At 54.6% G+C, this 13,853-nt stretch overlaps 7 protein-coding genes across 7 annotated transcripts; 4 read left to right on the forward strand and 3 right to left on the reverse strand.

Annotated features, from left to right (window-relative positions):
- Window positions 1-144: 144 nt before the first annotated feature.
- On the reverse strand, window positions 145-840 carry BDY24DRAFT_261534 (uncharacterized protein). The gene has a single exon (XM_076636847.1). It carries the CDS (start codon window positions 662-664, stop codon window positions 200-202), a length of 465 nt encoding a protein of 154 aa, XP_076492002.1. The 5' UTR covers window positions 665-840; the 3' UTR covers window positions 145-199.
- SRB7 (Srb7p) lies at window positions 638-1,811 on the reverse strand. Its single transcript, XM_076642615.1, has 6 exons — window positions 1,694-1,811; window positions 1,488-1,616; window positions 1,284-1,410; window positions 1,115-1,212; window positions 960-1,035; window positions 638-839 (listed from the first exon to the last, which is right to left on the reverse strand). Exons 2-6 carry the CDS (start codon window positions 1,524-1,526, stop codon window positions 661-663), a joined length of 519 nt encoding a protein of 172 aa, XP_076492003.1. The 5' UTR covers window positions 1,527-1,616; window positions 1,694-1,811; the 3' UTR covers window positions 638-660.
- A 237-nt stretch (window positions 1,812-2,048) lies between these two features.
- BDY24DRAFT_445392 (phosphatidic acid phosphatase type 2/haloperoxidase) lies at window positions 2,049-5,018 on the reverse strand. The gene is made up of 13 exons (XM_076644916.1): window positions 4,856-5,018; window positions 4,434-4,693; window positions 4,174-4,350; window positions 4,060-4,074; window positions 3,964-3,983; window positions 3,870-3,898; window positions 3,708-3,780; window positions 3,524-3,634; window positions 3,239-3,403; window positions 3,129-3,152; window positions 2,840-3,061; window positions 2,321-2,719; window positions 2,049-2,245 (listed from the first exon to the last, which is right to left on the reverse strand). The coding sequence occupies exons 1-13, from the start codon at window positions 5,003-5,005 to the stop codon at window positions 2,184-2,186; spliced, it is 1,707 nt and encodes a 568-aa protein (XP_076492004.1). The 5' UTR covers window positions 5,006-5,018; the 3' UTR covers window positions 2,049-2,183.
- Window positions 5,019-6,843: 1,825 nt separating this feature from the next.
- BDY24DRAFT_419425 (60S ribosomal protein L4/L1/L2) lies at window positions 6,844-8,636 on the forward strand (the record flags this gene model as incomplete). Its single annotated transcript, XM_076643978.1, has 8 exons — window positions 6,844-6,886; window positions 6,959-7,033; window positions 7,117-7,259; window positions 7,393-8,002; window positions 8,101-8,154; window positions 8,244-8,341; window positions 8,443-8,486; window positions 8,585-8,636. The coding sequence occupies 8 exons, from the start codon at window positions 6,844-6,846 to the stop codon at window positions 8,634-8,636; spliced, it is 1,119 nt and encodes a 372-aa protein (XP_076492005.1).
- A 248-nt stretch (window positions 8,637-8,884) lies between these two features.
- BDY24DRAFT_405279 (uncharacterized protein) lies at window positions 8,885-9,786 on the forward strand. Its single transcript, XM_076642616.1, has one exon. It carries the CDS (start codon window positions 8,990-8,992, stop codon window positions 9,485-9,487), a length of 498 nt encoding a protein of 165 aa, XP_076492006.1. The 5' UTR covers window positions 8,885-8,989; the 3' UTR covers window positions 9,488-9,786.
- Window positions 9,711-11,076, forward strand: BDY24DRAFT_261645 (uncharacterized protein). Its single transcript, XM_076636848.1, has one exon. The coding sequence runs from the start codon at window positions 9,844-9,846 to the stop codon at window positions 10,876-10,878; it is 1,035 nt and encodes a 344-aa protein (XP_076492007.1). The 5' UTR covers window positions 9,711-9,843; the 3' UTR covers window positions 10,879-11,076.
- BDY24DRAFT_261653 (uncharacterized protein) lies at window positions 11,022-13,028 on the forward strand. The gene is made up of 7 exons (XM_076636849.1): window positions 11,022-11,076; window positions 11,146-11,266; window positions 11,360-11,563; window positions 11,638-11,694; window positions 11,771-11,947; window positions 12,030-12,243; window positions 12,324-13,028. The coding sequence occupies exons 2-7, from the start codon at window positions 11,234-11,236 to the stop codon at window positions 12,902-12,904; spliced, it is 1,266 nt and encodes a 421-aa protein (XP_076492008.1). The 5' UTR covers window positions 11,022-11,076; window positions 11,146-11,233; the 3' UTR covers window positions 12,905-13,028.
- The last annotated feature ends 825 nt before the right edge of the window (window positions 13,029-13,853 follow it).

Here is a 13,853-nt window from a genome sequence, read left to right on the forward strand (position 1 = left end):
GTCGATGAAAACCTGCTATACCAACTGAGAAAGACAACATCTAGAAAATTCAAAGTCTCATTTAAGACTCAAGAAGTGACAAAAAGAACGAGGAGACGAGACTTCGACGGAGCTTTGAGCCGATGCGAGACCGACAGGTTCCTTGCGCTCTACTTCCCTCAACCTTGTTCCCTAGCCCCAATCGATCTGAAGAAGTGCACTACAAAACAATGCGGTGGTTCATAGAAGCATGTATGTGAAGACCGTCGTCCTCGTTCGAACTTCGGAGGGGAGAGCGCGTCGCCGAACAGCACGACCGAGGCGAAAACAAGGCGAGAGCTCTTTCCATATATGAAGGTGGGAACCACTCTCCCCGGGACGGGAGAAGAGGGTGTTGATTGCAATGAGGCATTCGGGGAGGTTGACGAAGGCAAAAGAGGGAGAGGAAGGGGAGGAGACGGAGGTGGGAGGGAGGGTGGGAGCTCCGATGGGGTTGCGGAAGGATGGTTTGGAGTGGGTGTGATGTGATGCGATGTGATGAGGGTTTAGTTTGATGTGAACGAAAGAGAGGGAGAGAAGGGAGAGGAGAGAGGAAGAGAGGCGAAGGACGCGACGTTCCGCTTTCCCTGCGTCGCGTTTCTTTCGAGCAAGGACACGAGAGTTTGGCAACGTGAAAACGTCTCATCCATTCCCTCCTACTCCACTACTCCCAACCTCAATCACACTCTGCCCAGGTGCTCCCCACGAAGGAAGGACAGGCTCGTCGCCGTCGACGACCATCCCCCCAGCTCCTCCTCCTCCCTCGTCCTTCGAATCGAGTAAGGCTCGGATCGTGGAGTTGATCTCGGCCAGTAACGCTTCTACAGATTGCAACGAACGAAGAAGATCAGCGTTCTGCTTCTTCGAGAGGGAAAGGTGAGAGAAAGAGACAAAACGAGAACGAAAAGGGGGGACAGAGAGGAGGGAGGAGAAGGACGAACCAGCGATCTTGACAGCTTCCAGATACTCCTGATTCGCAACCGTCATCTCGCTCTGTAGACCTTCCAGTCTCAGGTCCTACCAACGAAACACACAAGTCAGCTTGCGAGGAAGAAACGAGCAAGGGTAAGCAGAGAAGGGGAACGCTCGAGCTCACCGATCCTTCGACTCCTTCCTTGTCCGGCAAAGCTCTTATGAGGTACTCAACCTGCTTAGCCTTCTTGGTCAAGTCCTGTACGAGCTCCTTCTTGTTCTCTGTACCGAATAATCCCAACGAACTATCAGAAACGGGAGTAGGAGAGAAGGGAAAGCAAGAGCGAGCTCGCCTTCGAACACTCCTTCGTTCACTTCCGCCTCCGCGTTCCTATGGGTGATGGGCACATCCGTGTTGAGTCTCTTGAAGGTTGTTTTTCGAGTAAGGTACGAGAGGGAGGAGGTTGAGATGGTTAATAACTGACGAAAGCAACGATAGGAAGGGGTGTTAGTTGAGCTCAAGCTTCCAACTCTCCTTCCTTCCTCTTTGAACGAACTGATTCAATAGCATCTTGAAGCTGGGTTAAGCGGTCCATATCACTGCAGCAAGGTTAAGGTGATTAGAACCTTCTCTCTAATGAGAAATACAGACACATAAGCACAGGAGACGAACGTGGAAAGCTCTTCTGCTCGAAACAACGAACGAAGGTCAGCTTGCCCTCCTTCCCTTCCACTCGTTCTGCCCTCCTTTGGCTGGACTTACCCTTTAGCATAGCGTAGCAGCTTTGACTACAAGCTGCTTAGCGAACAACAAAAAGCAACCGCTGGGGAGGGAGAAAGAGAGAAAGGGAGGAAGAGGAAGGAGAAGATGATGGGTGTTTGGGGTTTGAGCAAGAGAGGGTGGCGCTCGAAGCTGGCTGGAAGCTCGCTCTGAAGTAATTTTTTTTGGGTGGTCTCTTGCAAGTTGGCAGAATGTCTTCGCTGGAGTAGCTTTAACGAGGCGAGAAAGCTTCTTGTTTGTAAGTTGAGGTGCGGGCTCGAGTTCTCAGCGCGTCGCTTCCCTCCTTCGCTCTTCGTTCGTCTTTCGCTCCCTCCCTCGTTTCTTCCTCGTCCGTTCCTCCAAGAAGACTCTCTCTCCATGAGAAAGACGATTAAAATAAGAAAACTAAGGTAAGCTAGTATCGAACCACCTGCTCCCAACTGAACCGAAACCGCTCCTGCCCGCCTCCAACTCGCCCACCTCCCTCCAACTCTCATCGCAGCCCAACCCCCGAAAGCACAAACCCCAGCGGAATGAGATGCGTTGCGAGCAGACCTGGTTCCATTCCAAAACACCAATGCGTCAGCGACGAAACGGAACTCTTCGAAATCGAGAGACGCGCGAACTTACCAATCCCCCCATAAACCAACACCTTCGTCAAAACCTCCCGCCCTTCCTTCAGAACCTCTCCTTCCCCTCTCTTCCCCAGGCTTTCCTTCTTCCCTTTCCTCCAATGCTCGTGCTCGTACTGCCCGTTCCCATTCAAACCCTCCTTCCTCCCGATTCCCTCCTGCTTCCCAACCCTTTCCTGCTGCTGCTGTTGTTCCTGGCCCTCACACAACCCCTCCGCATCCCCCAACGCCCCAAAATCGACGACGGATGGGACGACGTCGAATTTGGGTCTTGTTGCGTCGTGGTGAGAGTGGGAGCAAGAGATTGGGGAGGAGGAGGAGGAGGAAAGGAAGGGAGCGTAGAGGTAGGGAAGGACGACTTTGGCTAGGATTCTGTAGAGGATGATGATTGCTACGCCTGTTTAATTCGAGGTAGAGAACAGGGGAAAGGAAGGAAAGGGAGGGAGGGAGTCAATGAAACTGAACGGAGAAAAGGGAGACGCGTCGAATCAAACTGAATCAAAACGAAAGGACTCACCAAACCCATACTTCGCCAACGCCCAACCCACGTAGGCCACCCAACCATCAGGACCGGCACTGCTCCCACTTCTCGTGAAACCCTCGAGAGAAGGAGTGCCGAGATGGAAGGACGACCATCGACCGAGACAGGCTCCCGCGACGACGGAGACGAAGGCGATTCCGTCACCGAAGCAGGGGCAGGGGATGGGTGTTGAGGGGCGGTTGGTTGAGATGATGAAGGCTGAGGACGAGGGGAGAATGGGGTCAGGAGGGAGAGCAGGAGAGGGATGGGAAGGGATGGGACGAACTCGCTAAGATTACTAGGACTGGGACTGTTTTCGAACGAAAAGACCGTGTGAGCTTCGAAACAAACACTTCGACAAAGAGAAACAAAGTCGAAGGAACGAGAGAAACGAACCATGCCACTCCCCACTCGCCAACCACCTCTCGACCTTCTCCTCCCAAAGCACCGCCGCTCCGCTCAGCAACGCTCCCAGCACCGATCCCGCCGTGATATCCATGATGGTGTGCATCCCGCAGTAGACTCTTCCTCCTACGATGGAGAGCCAGAAGATTGTGAGGACTGGGGTGGGTGGTGGGTCGGAAAAAAACGAATCGAGGAGGGAGAGGTGTGAGCGACGAAGAGGTGTGAGCGACGAAGACGAGCGAAGTAGTAGTGAAGGAGAAAAGAAAAAGCACGAACAAGCGTAGAAAGGCAACTTAGTCGACAAAGGAAGCTCCGATCTCGAGAGGAAGATCGCCGCGTGAAGGACGAGGGAGGTGGAGGAGGTTGCGTGAGAGGAGGGGAATCCGTCTGAAAACGAACCGAAGACGCGTCGTTAGTAAGACGAGACGGCGAAGGAAAGAGAAAGGAAGGGTAGACGTACATTCAAGAGCGTGGTACTCGAGCGAGAGACGCGTGACGGGAGGGAGGTGAGGTCGGGGGACTTGTATTAGATCCTGCGAGGTCGGAGGCGAAGGGAAAGGAGGAGGTTAGATTCGGTTGGAGCAGGTCGGAAGGAGAACTGGAAGAAGGGAAACGAGCGAACCTTGAATAGACAGGAGAAATAGATCCCAGCTGAAAGAAAAGGCGAAGAAGCAAGGTCAGTCGAAGGTCTGAACGGAAAGGGAGAACGAACGAACCAGCTAGGACGTGAAGCAGCCTGCAGACCGAACAAAAACGAGATGAGTCAGCCCGACATTTCTATACGCTCTTCGCTTCAAAGAATCCCAACTCACTCTCGTCCCTCTCGTCTACATTCCGTTCCCAGAAAAACAGCAAAACCAACTCGTCAGATCTCTCCTTCGCTCTCTCTCTCCCCTCCCTCCCCACATCAAATCCACCGCACTCACGGAAACCCAAAGAAGAAGAACGCCGGCAAGAACGTCATGAAAAACGTGGTTGCTCCCAGCATGCTCGTCCACAAGAAGTACACGTCCGCGACGGGCGTCCTCCATCTTTTTTGAAAGCGCGCGATGTTGGCCGAGGAGGTAGGGAGGCGCGAAGTGAGGTAGGGTTGGAAGAAGCCACTAGTAGAAGCCAAGGTCGAGAAGGACTGTCTTAGAGGCGAAGGAGGACGAAGAGAGAGAGAAGGAGGAGTTTTTGGACGCACAAAGGTTCCAAAGTCGACGCGCCTTCCTTCGAGGAGGTCGCTCTCCCTGCTTGCTGCTGGAGACTCACGCCGTTGAGTTTTGGTTGATTCGATGAAGAAGAAGCTGAAGAGGAGGAAGACGTCCTGGAAGGGGACTGAGAGGAGGATCCGTTGGATCTGCTCCCCGAACGAGGTCGAAGAGGGGAGGGAGCGAAGGTCGCTGTCGAGCCTTTGGGTCGGGTTCGACCGTGGCCGTTGGGGTGGGGCATCGGTTGAGGAGTCTTATGGGAGGAAGAAGAAGGAGGGCAGGGAGGGAGTCAGGTTGGGAGTTGAGCGGAGATGAAGTTGAAGAAGGGTGAGCTAGGGAGGAGGAAGCAGGCGGAGATGACGAGAAGGGACTCGACAAAGACTTATTCGAGCAATCCTGGGTAGATGCGATCTACAGGTTCCAAGCCTGTTGCTACCGACCAGCTTCCCAAGTCCATAGAGACAGGAAAGGTGCGTCTTCGATTCGGGAGCTTCGTCGTTCGTTGAGCTCGACCCTTCCCTCCCTTCCTCCCGGCTTCTGATCCTCCCAGCACACCTCCCATCATCTTCTCCTCTGCTAATTTACAGCCACACTCCCGACGCTACTCCAACGCGTTTCCAGAGCCCTCTCTCGTCTTCTCGTATGCAAACAAGAACGAGGGCGCAAGGGCTGACGAGCTCGCACGTTGACGCTTCCTCTTCCTTCCGCTTCAGCTCGAACCCAACCCTTCTAGACCTCCGAGCGACTGCGAACGAAAGAGGAACTCACAGAGGTGTCCGATATATACAAGGATTCAAAGACCAGAGCGTCCTAGGAGCTCCAAGAAGCGTGAGAAGGAGAGCAGGCGGAGGGAGGAACGAGGAGAGGCAAGGAGCAAGCAAGTGTCGCAGGGGAGGTTACGCGAGAGTCTGCAAGACTCGGAGGGTGTAAATTTGCGAAGCTGAGGCAGAAAGTGAGAGTGGGAGGGAGCGGGAGAGAGGCGTTGATGATGGAAGTTGACGGGGAAGGAAGGACGCGAGGAGCTTCTTCGCAGACCTCCTGCCGAGACTTTAGTTTCTTCTGGCAGCTGATTTCCGATCTAGATTTTCTTTCTCGTGCATCTTCCATACAGACTCAAGTTTGAACGTTTTCGTTTTCCTTTCAACGAACGAGAGGTCAAGAAGAGAAGAGAGAGCATGAGATTGAGCAAACGAAGAACGAGAAGAAGCCAGGATCTCCCGCTATAGAATGCGACCGATCAAAGCACCTTCTCGAGAAGAGTGAAAGAAAGTAAAGAAAGAAGAAGGTATGTATCGACCAAGACCCTTTCCAGCCCTCGCCGAGGAGAGGAAGCTGAAAGTCGGAACGACTGTAAGATCTATCCTAATCGAAGCTTGCAGGCGAATCTTCCATCCCCGTTCCCAGCGGTCGATCTACAGGTAAGAGAGTCGACCCCTTGGATTAGCAGTATATACAGAGTGGTGTTTTGTGTTTGAGCTCGCGCTGGGAGAGACGACTGGAGAGAGAAGAGAAGAAGAGGAGAGAGAAGGAAGGAGAGGAGAGGAGAGGAGAGGAGAGGAGGAGGAGGAGGTAGGAAGAATCCTTGCAAAAGAACGGGATGAACTCCTCTATGACTCTGTTGAACGGAAGAGATAGAGAGAGGAGAGCGAGCCGGTCGATTGCAAGAGTGTATCCGTCCAAGAGAGGAGAGGGAGGAGGGAGGGTGGAGAGGGAAGGGAAGGGAAGGGACGAAGGGGAGGGCTGAAAAAAAGAGCAGGTTGAGCCGAGGGAGGAGACGAGATGGTGGTGAAGTTTTGCGGCCGAGTTCACGGCGAGGATGGAACAGCAGAAGAGGGAAGAGGAAAAGAAGAAGAAGAAAAAGAGAGATGCTGTGGTGGTGGTCAAGAAGGAGGAAGAGAAGAGCTAGATTTGACTTTTTGAGGGAGATTCTTTGAAGCACAGGAATTTCCGATTCGAATCAAACCTTTCTCCTCCTCCTCCTCCCTCCTTCCTCTTCTCCCTCGTACGCCGACCTTTCAAGTTTTCTGTGAGTCTGCTCCTTTGACCCTGCTTCTCCAAAAATCAAACAGACACTTACTCCCATCTCTTCTCTTCATCCAGACCTCAACTTTCTTCAAGTTAGTTATCATCTTTCCAGCTCAAACGAGGGATGGAAAAGTGGGAGAGGGGAGGAGAAGGAGGGTTCGAGGTCAACTGCTCCTCCTTCGAGAGTGGTGGATCTTCAAGGGTCGAATTGAGCACTGGGATATAGAGAAGAGAAGGGAGAACATATGGTCCTGCGGGTTGGAGGGAGGTTTTGATGGAACGGAGGGAGGAATGGTCGTTCAAAGCATGGTCTTGCGAGGTAAAAAACGAGCACGAGCTGACCCTCTTCTTCCCTTCTCTTCTTGTCCTCCCAACAGAATGGCCAGCCGACCCGTCGTCAACTTCTTCTCCGAGTCCGGAGGTTCGTCTATATCCCTCTCCTCTTCGTTCCATTCCCATCCTGACCTTGGTTCCTCTCTTCAATCTCAAACAGAGGCTTCCGGATCCCTTCCTCTCCCTGCCGTCCTCACCGCGCCCATCAGGCTCGATGTCGTCGCTCAGGTTCACAGTTCGTTCTCTTTCTCTTCTTCTCGCTCTTCCTCCTCTTCTCGTTGGAGCTGACCTTGATCCTTTGCGTTCGTTCCTTTACAGAGTCCATGGCTAAGAACAAGAGGCAGGCTTACTCCGTCGCTTCCAACGCCGGAGAGCAGACCTCTGCTGAGTCTTGGGGAACTGGTCGAGCCGTCGCTCGTATCCCCCGTGTTGGAGGATCCGGAACCCACCGAGCTGGACAGGTGAGTCTTCTTCGTTCGAGTTTGATTGGAGGGAGAGAGGAGAGCTGGAAGGGGAGGGAAGGAGAAACGACCTCGAACGAAAAAGCTAACCTCCTTCCCTCTCTCCCTTTCCTTCTCTCTCCCTCTCTCTTAGGCCGCCTTCGGAAACATGTGCCGAGGTGGACGAATGTTCGCTCCCACCAAGATCTGGAGGAAGTGGCACGTCAAGGTCAACCAGAACCAGAAGCGATTCGCCGTCGTCTCTGCTCTCGCCGCCTCTGCCCTCCCCTCGCTCGTTCTCGCTCGAGGACACCGAATCGAGGAGATCGAGGAGGTCCCCCTCGTCATCTCCGACGCCGCCGAGTCCTACACCAAGACCAAGGAGGCCATCGCTCTCCTCAAGGCCACCAAGGCCTACGCCGACGTCGTCAAGGTCTCCAACTCGAGGAAGATCCGAGCCGGAAAGGGAAAGATGAGAGGACGAAGGCACCGAATGCGACGAGGACCCTTGATCGTCTACAACGAGGACAACGGAATCGTCAAGGCTTTCCGAAACATCCCCGGAGTTGAGCTCGTCAACGTCCGAAGGCTCAACCTCCTCCAGCTCGCCCCCGGAGGACACCTTGGACGATTCGTTATCTGGACCCAGGGAGCCTTCGGCCTCCTCGACGAGGTCTTCGGAACCTTCGACAAGGCTTCCACCCTTAAGAAGGATTACTTCCTCCCCACCGCTAAGATCTCGAACCCCGACGTCACCCGATTGAGTGAGTCTTCACTCTCGTCTTCTCTTCGTCTCTCGTCCCCTTTTCTCTCTCTTCGTCCTCGTCGCTGACTTTTCCTCCTTCCTCTCTCTTCCTTTCAGTCAACTCCGACGAGATCCAGTCCGTCCTTCGAGTTGGAGGCCAGAAGATCGCCAGTGAGTTCCTCTCTTCTGTCCTCTTCTCTTCTCGACTCTCGAAACCCGTCTGACCCTCGTCTCTTCCCTCCCTTCCCTTTCTCCTTCAGAGCGACCTTTCACCCAGAAGAAGAACCCCCTCAAGAACAAGGCCGTTCTCTTCTCCCTCAACCCTTACGCCGCTTCCGTCAAGCGAGCTTCCCTCAAGGTGAGTTGCCCTCGCGGCTCGACTCGTTCTTTCCTTTTCTCTTCGACGAACGCTGACTCTTTTCCTTCTTCCTCCTCCTCCTCTTTCTCTTCTCACTCCAGGTCCAGCAGAAGCGACTCGCCTCCAAGGCTGCCCCCAAGAAGGCGTGAGTAATCCACATCCACCTTCCTCTCTTCCCTCCTCCCTCGTTGGGAAACGCGTCGTTCTGACTCTTGTCCTCCCTCTCGTTTCTTTTCGATGCAGCGCCGTCACCGGAGCCGGAGACGCTTTCCTCTCGACCCTCCTCTCCAACTAAACGTCTCGTTACGTTTCGTTTGGGTGTCGGGAGTGATGGATTTAAGGATCTTAGGATCAGGGATGGAGGTAGTCGAGCCTTTTTCAGAGATGGATTACGCTTTATGTGCACTCTTTCACCCCGCACCTCTCTCGCTCTTTGGAAAGTGGAAAGAAAGCTTTGAGGTCTCGCTTAGTAGAGAAAGAGAAAGAAACAAAAGAAAGAAAGAAACGACTCTGAGAGAGCGAGTTCATCAGCCCTGTCTCAATTCGAGATTGAAAGCTCACCCTCCTTCCCTCCCAACAACCACCTCCTCCTCCCTCCCCTCCTTCCCCTCTTCCCACCTTTCTCCACCCAGAGAGACGACGGATTAAATGTCCTCCCCACCGCCTTCGAAAATCCAAAAGAAATCCAGCGCGACGTATGGACGCTCTCGACGCACGACGACCAACGCTCCATCGACGACCTCGCATCTTCCGCTCCCTTTGCTTTCCTCCGCTTCTTCTTCTTCCAGCACGCTCACGCCCGTTGCGTCCTCTTCGGACGAGGAGGGGATGAAGGGAAAGAGGAGACTCGAGAGCAAAGTCGTGCGAGAGAAGAAGGGAGGAGGAGGGAAGGAGCGAGAGGAGGTGGATTGGGAGCAGATCCCTACAACTCAGAAGAGCGACGGAGCTGGAACGAGTGCGAGGATGGGTGGGATCAAGAGGAGGAAGTCTACTTTGGAAGCAGAAGACGACGGAGAAGAGGGCGACAACCGAGGAGGAGGAGGGAGGAGGAAGCTCAGTGAGTTTGTTGAGCTCGGGACGGGAAGGAGACGAGAGCTGACCTGGTGGAACGCGTTTGTTTTTTCTGTATTCGGTGCGATTGAGTAGGTCGGACGGATTCTACAAGTACGAATGGTTTATCCCCTGAGAAGCTGAAGGGACCAGCATTGAGGAGAGGGATCGTCAAGGTCACCAACAACATCAACGTCCTTCCTTCGACGTCTCGAACGCTTCCGACAGCTTCTCGAAATGACTCGACTGCTGCCACGACGTCGATCAAGGAGGGTTTGGGATCGAGTAGGGAGAGGGGTGCGGAGACGACGGGGAGGGGGAGGGGGAAGGGAGAGAGGAAGGAGAAGGGAGGAGAAGGTGGAACGGTTGTCGACTCTCGTTCTCGTCCTCCCGCTCCTCCTCCCGCTGCTACAAAGTCGACAGCAGCACCTCCACCATCTCGAAACTCGACTATGCCCGTTCCCAAACCATCAGCAGCACCCATCGATCCTCCTGCGCCTTCCTCACGACCTCCTCCTCAACCAACTCGAAGCGCGTCCTCTTCCAAACCAGCAGCAGCAACAACAGACAACTCTATCGCATCCACCAGCAAATCTACTACCACCTCCAAACCTGCTCCTCCTCCACCACCACCACCTCATTCCCCAACCTCCTCGAAACTCATCTCCCGCCCTTCCACTCCAACCCAATCCCGTCCCTCCACTCCCTCCTCCCTCACACCCACTCAAACCCGCCATCAACTCGTCGGAACTCCCTCCAAACCAGCTCGAAACCTCTCCGCTCTCTTTGAATTCCACGGCGCAGGAGGAGGAACGAAACTTACTGGGCAGGCCTCTGAGTCGAGTCCCGAACTCACGTCGCCGAGGAAGAAGACACGTAGAGTTCTTCTTGGTGAGGAGGAAGGAGGGATGAGCAGTGAGATTGAGTCGAACGAGGAAGAGGAAGAGGAGGAAGAGGTGTTGATCAACTTGCCGAAGACGGGAGGAGGAGGCATGGTCGGAAGGATGCTCAAAAGATCGAACACCGCTCCAGACTCGTTGCTCACTCGAGGTGGGATCTCGTCTTCAACAACAGGAGCAGGAGCTCAGCATCAGCAGCATCACGTTCCTCTCGGTTCCCCAGCTCGAACTCGCGTCGACGTCGCAAACGGAGGCTCCTCGTCCTACTTCGCTCTCTCCCAATCCACCTCCCAAATCCCAGCCTCCCCTTCCTCAGCTCATCTCCGAACCGGTCCTCCTTCCGCCCCCGGATCGGCTCCTCCTTCCCCTGGACCAGCACCAGCAATAGTAGCAGCAGCGACGAGACCTCCCCTGGGTCAAAAGAGGACGTACGGAGGAGGAACGAGGAGCATGTTGGCTTCGATGGACGGTGTGCTCGATGGGACGGGAGTGGGAGGAGGAGAGGAGAGAGGAGAGAGCTATGCTGTTTTGAGTAAGAGGTGGGGGATCGAGGAGGAGGGTGGGGAGAGTCAGGTGAGTGCGAGTTAGTTTGCGTGGACGAGAGAGAGGGAGGAGGAAGAGAGGCTGATTGTTCTTTTCGTTTTTGTCGACGCGTCGTAAGGACACGATCGATCTTCCGACGATTACTGAGCTGCGAGCTAGAGGGGAGAATCAGAGGTTCTTGGATGATCTGGGGTACATCGTGGATGGACTTGAAGGGGAGTCGGTGGCTGTGAAGAGACCTAGGTGAGTCCTTCGAGGAAAGCGCATTTAGTCTCGTCGCTGACTCCGTCATTCGTCCTTTTGTTTCGACAGCGCCGTCGATCTCGTTCGAAGACTCCTCAACACCGATTTCCGAAGGAGTATCAAAACTCTCGACGGAGCTGAGAACCTCTACAACGTGATGAGGGAGGCTGGAGCTGGAGATGGAGACATGGTGAGTTCGGTCCTCAAACCTCCTTTCCTTTCGTTCCCGACGCGACGAGCCTCAAAGCTCACAGCTAACAACCACTTCCCTCTCTTCCACCAGGTCCTCGACGCAGCTCTCGCCATTTTCCTCGCCATCCTCGCCAAGGACGCTCGTAGCATCGAGCAGATCCTGCGTCGAAAGGGTGAGGACTGTTTCGTCGTCGTTGGGAAGATGCTTCGAAGCAGGGAGGATGGGTTCTCGTTGGCTAGGAGTGTGGAGGGAGGGAGGCCTATGAAGAGTAAGGATCGGTTGGCTGTTAATTTGGTGAGTCGAGCCGTTTTCTTTGTCGTCGTTGATGAGGATCGCAGATCGCTGACGTCCCGCCGTCGGTTCTTCAGATGAACGAGCTCGTTCGGATCCATGGTCTTTCGGGAATCGGTCTCGAAGGCTCTCAGGTGAGCTTCCACTTCGCCTACTTCCCCCGTAGCCGTCTCTCTCGAGCTGACCTTCGTTGTCCTCTTCCCGTCGCAGATCTCCCTTCGAGCCGTCGCCTCCTCCATTTTCGCCTCGATCGTCACCGCTTCCGGCTCAAGAGTGGATCGATTCGCCGTCCTCGAAGGTGCTGGAGTCTCGAAACGAATCGCTGCATCCCTCGAAGCTGAGATCGAGACTCTACCGAGCAGAATCAAGGGACACGAGAAGGGATTGGTGAGTCTTCTTTCCCGCTCTCACTCTCTCCTTCTCGCTCTCGAATCTTCGTTCACTGACGTAAGTTTGAGTTTTTTCGCAGCCCCTTCTTCCGAAGGAGGATCCTCCCGACTTCGAGCACGTCGAGCATTGTCTCACAATCCTCGAGAACCTCGTCGTTCGTTTCCCAGAGGCTCAAAAGATGGTCGAAAGCACGCGTCCAGATCTCCCTTCCCTCCTCGGAACGCTGCTCGTCGCTTGCCACTGCCTCGTTGGAGATGAGGAGGAGGATGAAGAGTCGTCGCTTGCTTTGATCGGTGAGTCTTTGAGCCTTTTCGAGCTCGGGTTCGTCCAGACGCGGCTGACTCTCCCTTCTTTTGGCTTCGATCTTGCTCAGGAATGAACTGTCTCGTTACCGCTCTCCGAGTCCTCGTCAACGTCACCAACACAAGTCCCTTCTGGTGCGAAGGAGTCCTTCAATCCCAACCAGTCATCACCACGATCCTTCGCCTCATTCACACCTCCAACCTCCCGACTCCCGATTCCCCTCGACTCCTCGCACCCCTCCTCTCGTCGCCGTCGAAGGTCTTCCCCTCGTCGTCGCCACTCCCACCCATTCCAGGAGTCTCGGATCTATCAGGAGAAGTCGACGAGTCAGCAGCTTTGACGGCAGCGACGGAGGCGTTGAAGGTGGATGTGTTGTGCTTGTCGTTGGGCCTGTTGAACAACCTCGTTGAGGGAGTTGAGGCTGCGAGGGATCGAGTGAGGAGGACGGGTGAGTTCGTTGTGAACCCAAGCGCTTCTCGTAGAGAACTTGATCTGACGAGTCTTGTTCCCTCCTCTCAACAGAGCTCTCGAAGACGTGCAACGGATCGAGGACGTGCGTTCTGCAGTGTCGCTGCTCAGATCGTCGTTCAGGACTGCTCCTCCTCGTCGATTTCTACACCAAGCAGGTCGAAGGAACTTCTACTGAGGTGAGTCTTCTCCCCTTCCTCCTTTCTCCATCCGGCTCGACTCCCTTCGAAGCTGACCCTCCTCCTCCGCCTCCCGTCCTTCGCCTTTCAACCAGGCCTCCTACCTCTCAGGCTACTCCGTCCTCCTCCTCTCCCACCTCCTCAGCTCCTCGCAAACCAACGCCAAAATCATCCTTGACGCTCTCCCATCCCCTCCGACCTCCAACTCCTCAACCGACTCACAGTCCTCTCACCAAGACAAACTCGCTTCGATGGCCTCGGAACTTCGAGATTTCGCTGACGTGCACCAGCGGTTCCATCAGAAGCTTACGACGATCACGCAGGCTGTTCTCGAGAAGACTGAGGAGGAGGAGTTAGAAGAGTGGGTTGGAGGAGCAACGGGAGGAGGCGTTGGAGGAGGAGGGGTGTTGCCTGCTGTGGTTCCGAGCATGGAGGAAGGGGTGGGGGCTGTTCAGCGGATGATTGGGGTGCTGGAAGGGTTGATGAAGACGGAGGAGTAGTTACAGTACTTTGCTTTGGGGGATTGAACGATCTTTACGACACTTTTTTGGTTGGTTTGGAGAGAAGAGTGCGAGTCGGCGACGCGTCTCCTTTCTTCCTTTCTTGTTTGAGCCTCGGATGGCTCCACCGGTGGGGGCTTCCCTTCGTCGCAAGGAACACCGGCATCGGATTGAGGAGCTCATCTAGATGTGTTGCGACTAGGAGTTAGACGTTCCAGATCGACGAGTTTCGATGCGAATGAGCTTCCTTCGAGTCGAGCCCGTCGCGTCCGTTCGAAGGAGACTTTCTTCTCATCGGTCGCTCAGCAAAGAAGACGCGCAGCATGGTAAACGTACAGGCACAAACATAGTGATTGACAGAGAGAGAGAGAGAAACCAAAGTCGGAGAGGGTGGAGAAGGAGAGGGAGAAATGCAAAATCAACGAAAACGGATTGGGTGGCGCGTCGCGAACG

Source organism: Mrakia frigida, assembly GCF_051309035.1.
Source record: "Mrakia frigida strain ATCC 22029 unplaced genomic scaffold BDY24scaffold_65, whole genome shotgun sequence".
In the NCBI taxonomy this organism is placed as follows: Eukaryota; Fungi; Basidiomycota; class Tremellomycetes; order Cystofilobasidiales; family Mrakiaceae; genus Mrakia; species Mrakia frigida.

Coding starts and splice junctions, on each gene's coding strand:
- BDY24DRAFT_261534 (XM_076636847.1), bottom strand. CDS start 664: ATGAGACGTTTTCACGTTGCCAAACTCTCGTGTCCTTGCTCGAAAGAA.
- SRB7 (XM_076642615.1), bottom strand. CDS start 1,526: ATGGACCGCTTAACCCAGCTTCAAGATGCTATTGAATCA. Junction 1,411..1,487: donor TTCAAGATGCTATTGAATCA/GTTCGTTCAAAG, acceptor TGCTTTCGTCAG/TTATTAACCATCTCAACCTC. Junction 1,036..1,114: donor AGGAAGGAGTCGAAGGATCG/GTGAGCTCGAGC, acceptor TTTCGTTGGTAG/GACCTGAGACTGGAAGGTCT.
- BDY24DRAFT_445392 (XM_076644916.1), bottom strand. CDS start 5,005: ATGATGGGAGGTGTGCTGGGAGGATCAGAAGCCGGGAGGAAGGGAGGG. Junction 3,404..3,523: donor TAAGTTGCCTTTCTACGCTT/GTTCGTGCTTTT, acceptor CACCCACCCCAG/TCCTCACAATCTTCTGGCTC. Junction 3,062..3,128: donor AGTCCTAGTAATCTTAGCGA/GTTCGTCCCATC, acceptor CCTCGTCCTCAG/CCTTCATCATCTCAACCAAC.
- BDY24DRAFT_405279 (XM_076642616.1), top strand. CDS start 8,990: ATGTCCTCCCCACCGCCTTCGAAAATCCAAAAGAAATCCAGCGCGACG.
- BDY24DRAFT_261645 (XM_076636848.1), top strand. CDS start 9,844: ATGCCCGTTCCCAAACCATCAGCAGCACCCATCGATCCTCCTGCGCCT.
- BDY24DRAFT_261653 (XM_076636849.1), top strand. CDS start 11,234: ATGAGGGAGGCTGGAGCTGGAGATGGAGACATG. Junction 11,267..11,359: donor GAGCTGGAGATGGAGACATG/GTGAGTTCGGTC, acceptor CTCTTCCACCAG/GTCCTCGACGCAGCTCTCGC. Junction 11,564..11,637: donor ATCGGTTGGCTGTTAATTTG/GTGAGTCGAGCC, acceptor TCGGTTCTTCAG/ATGAACGAGCTCGTTCGGAT.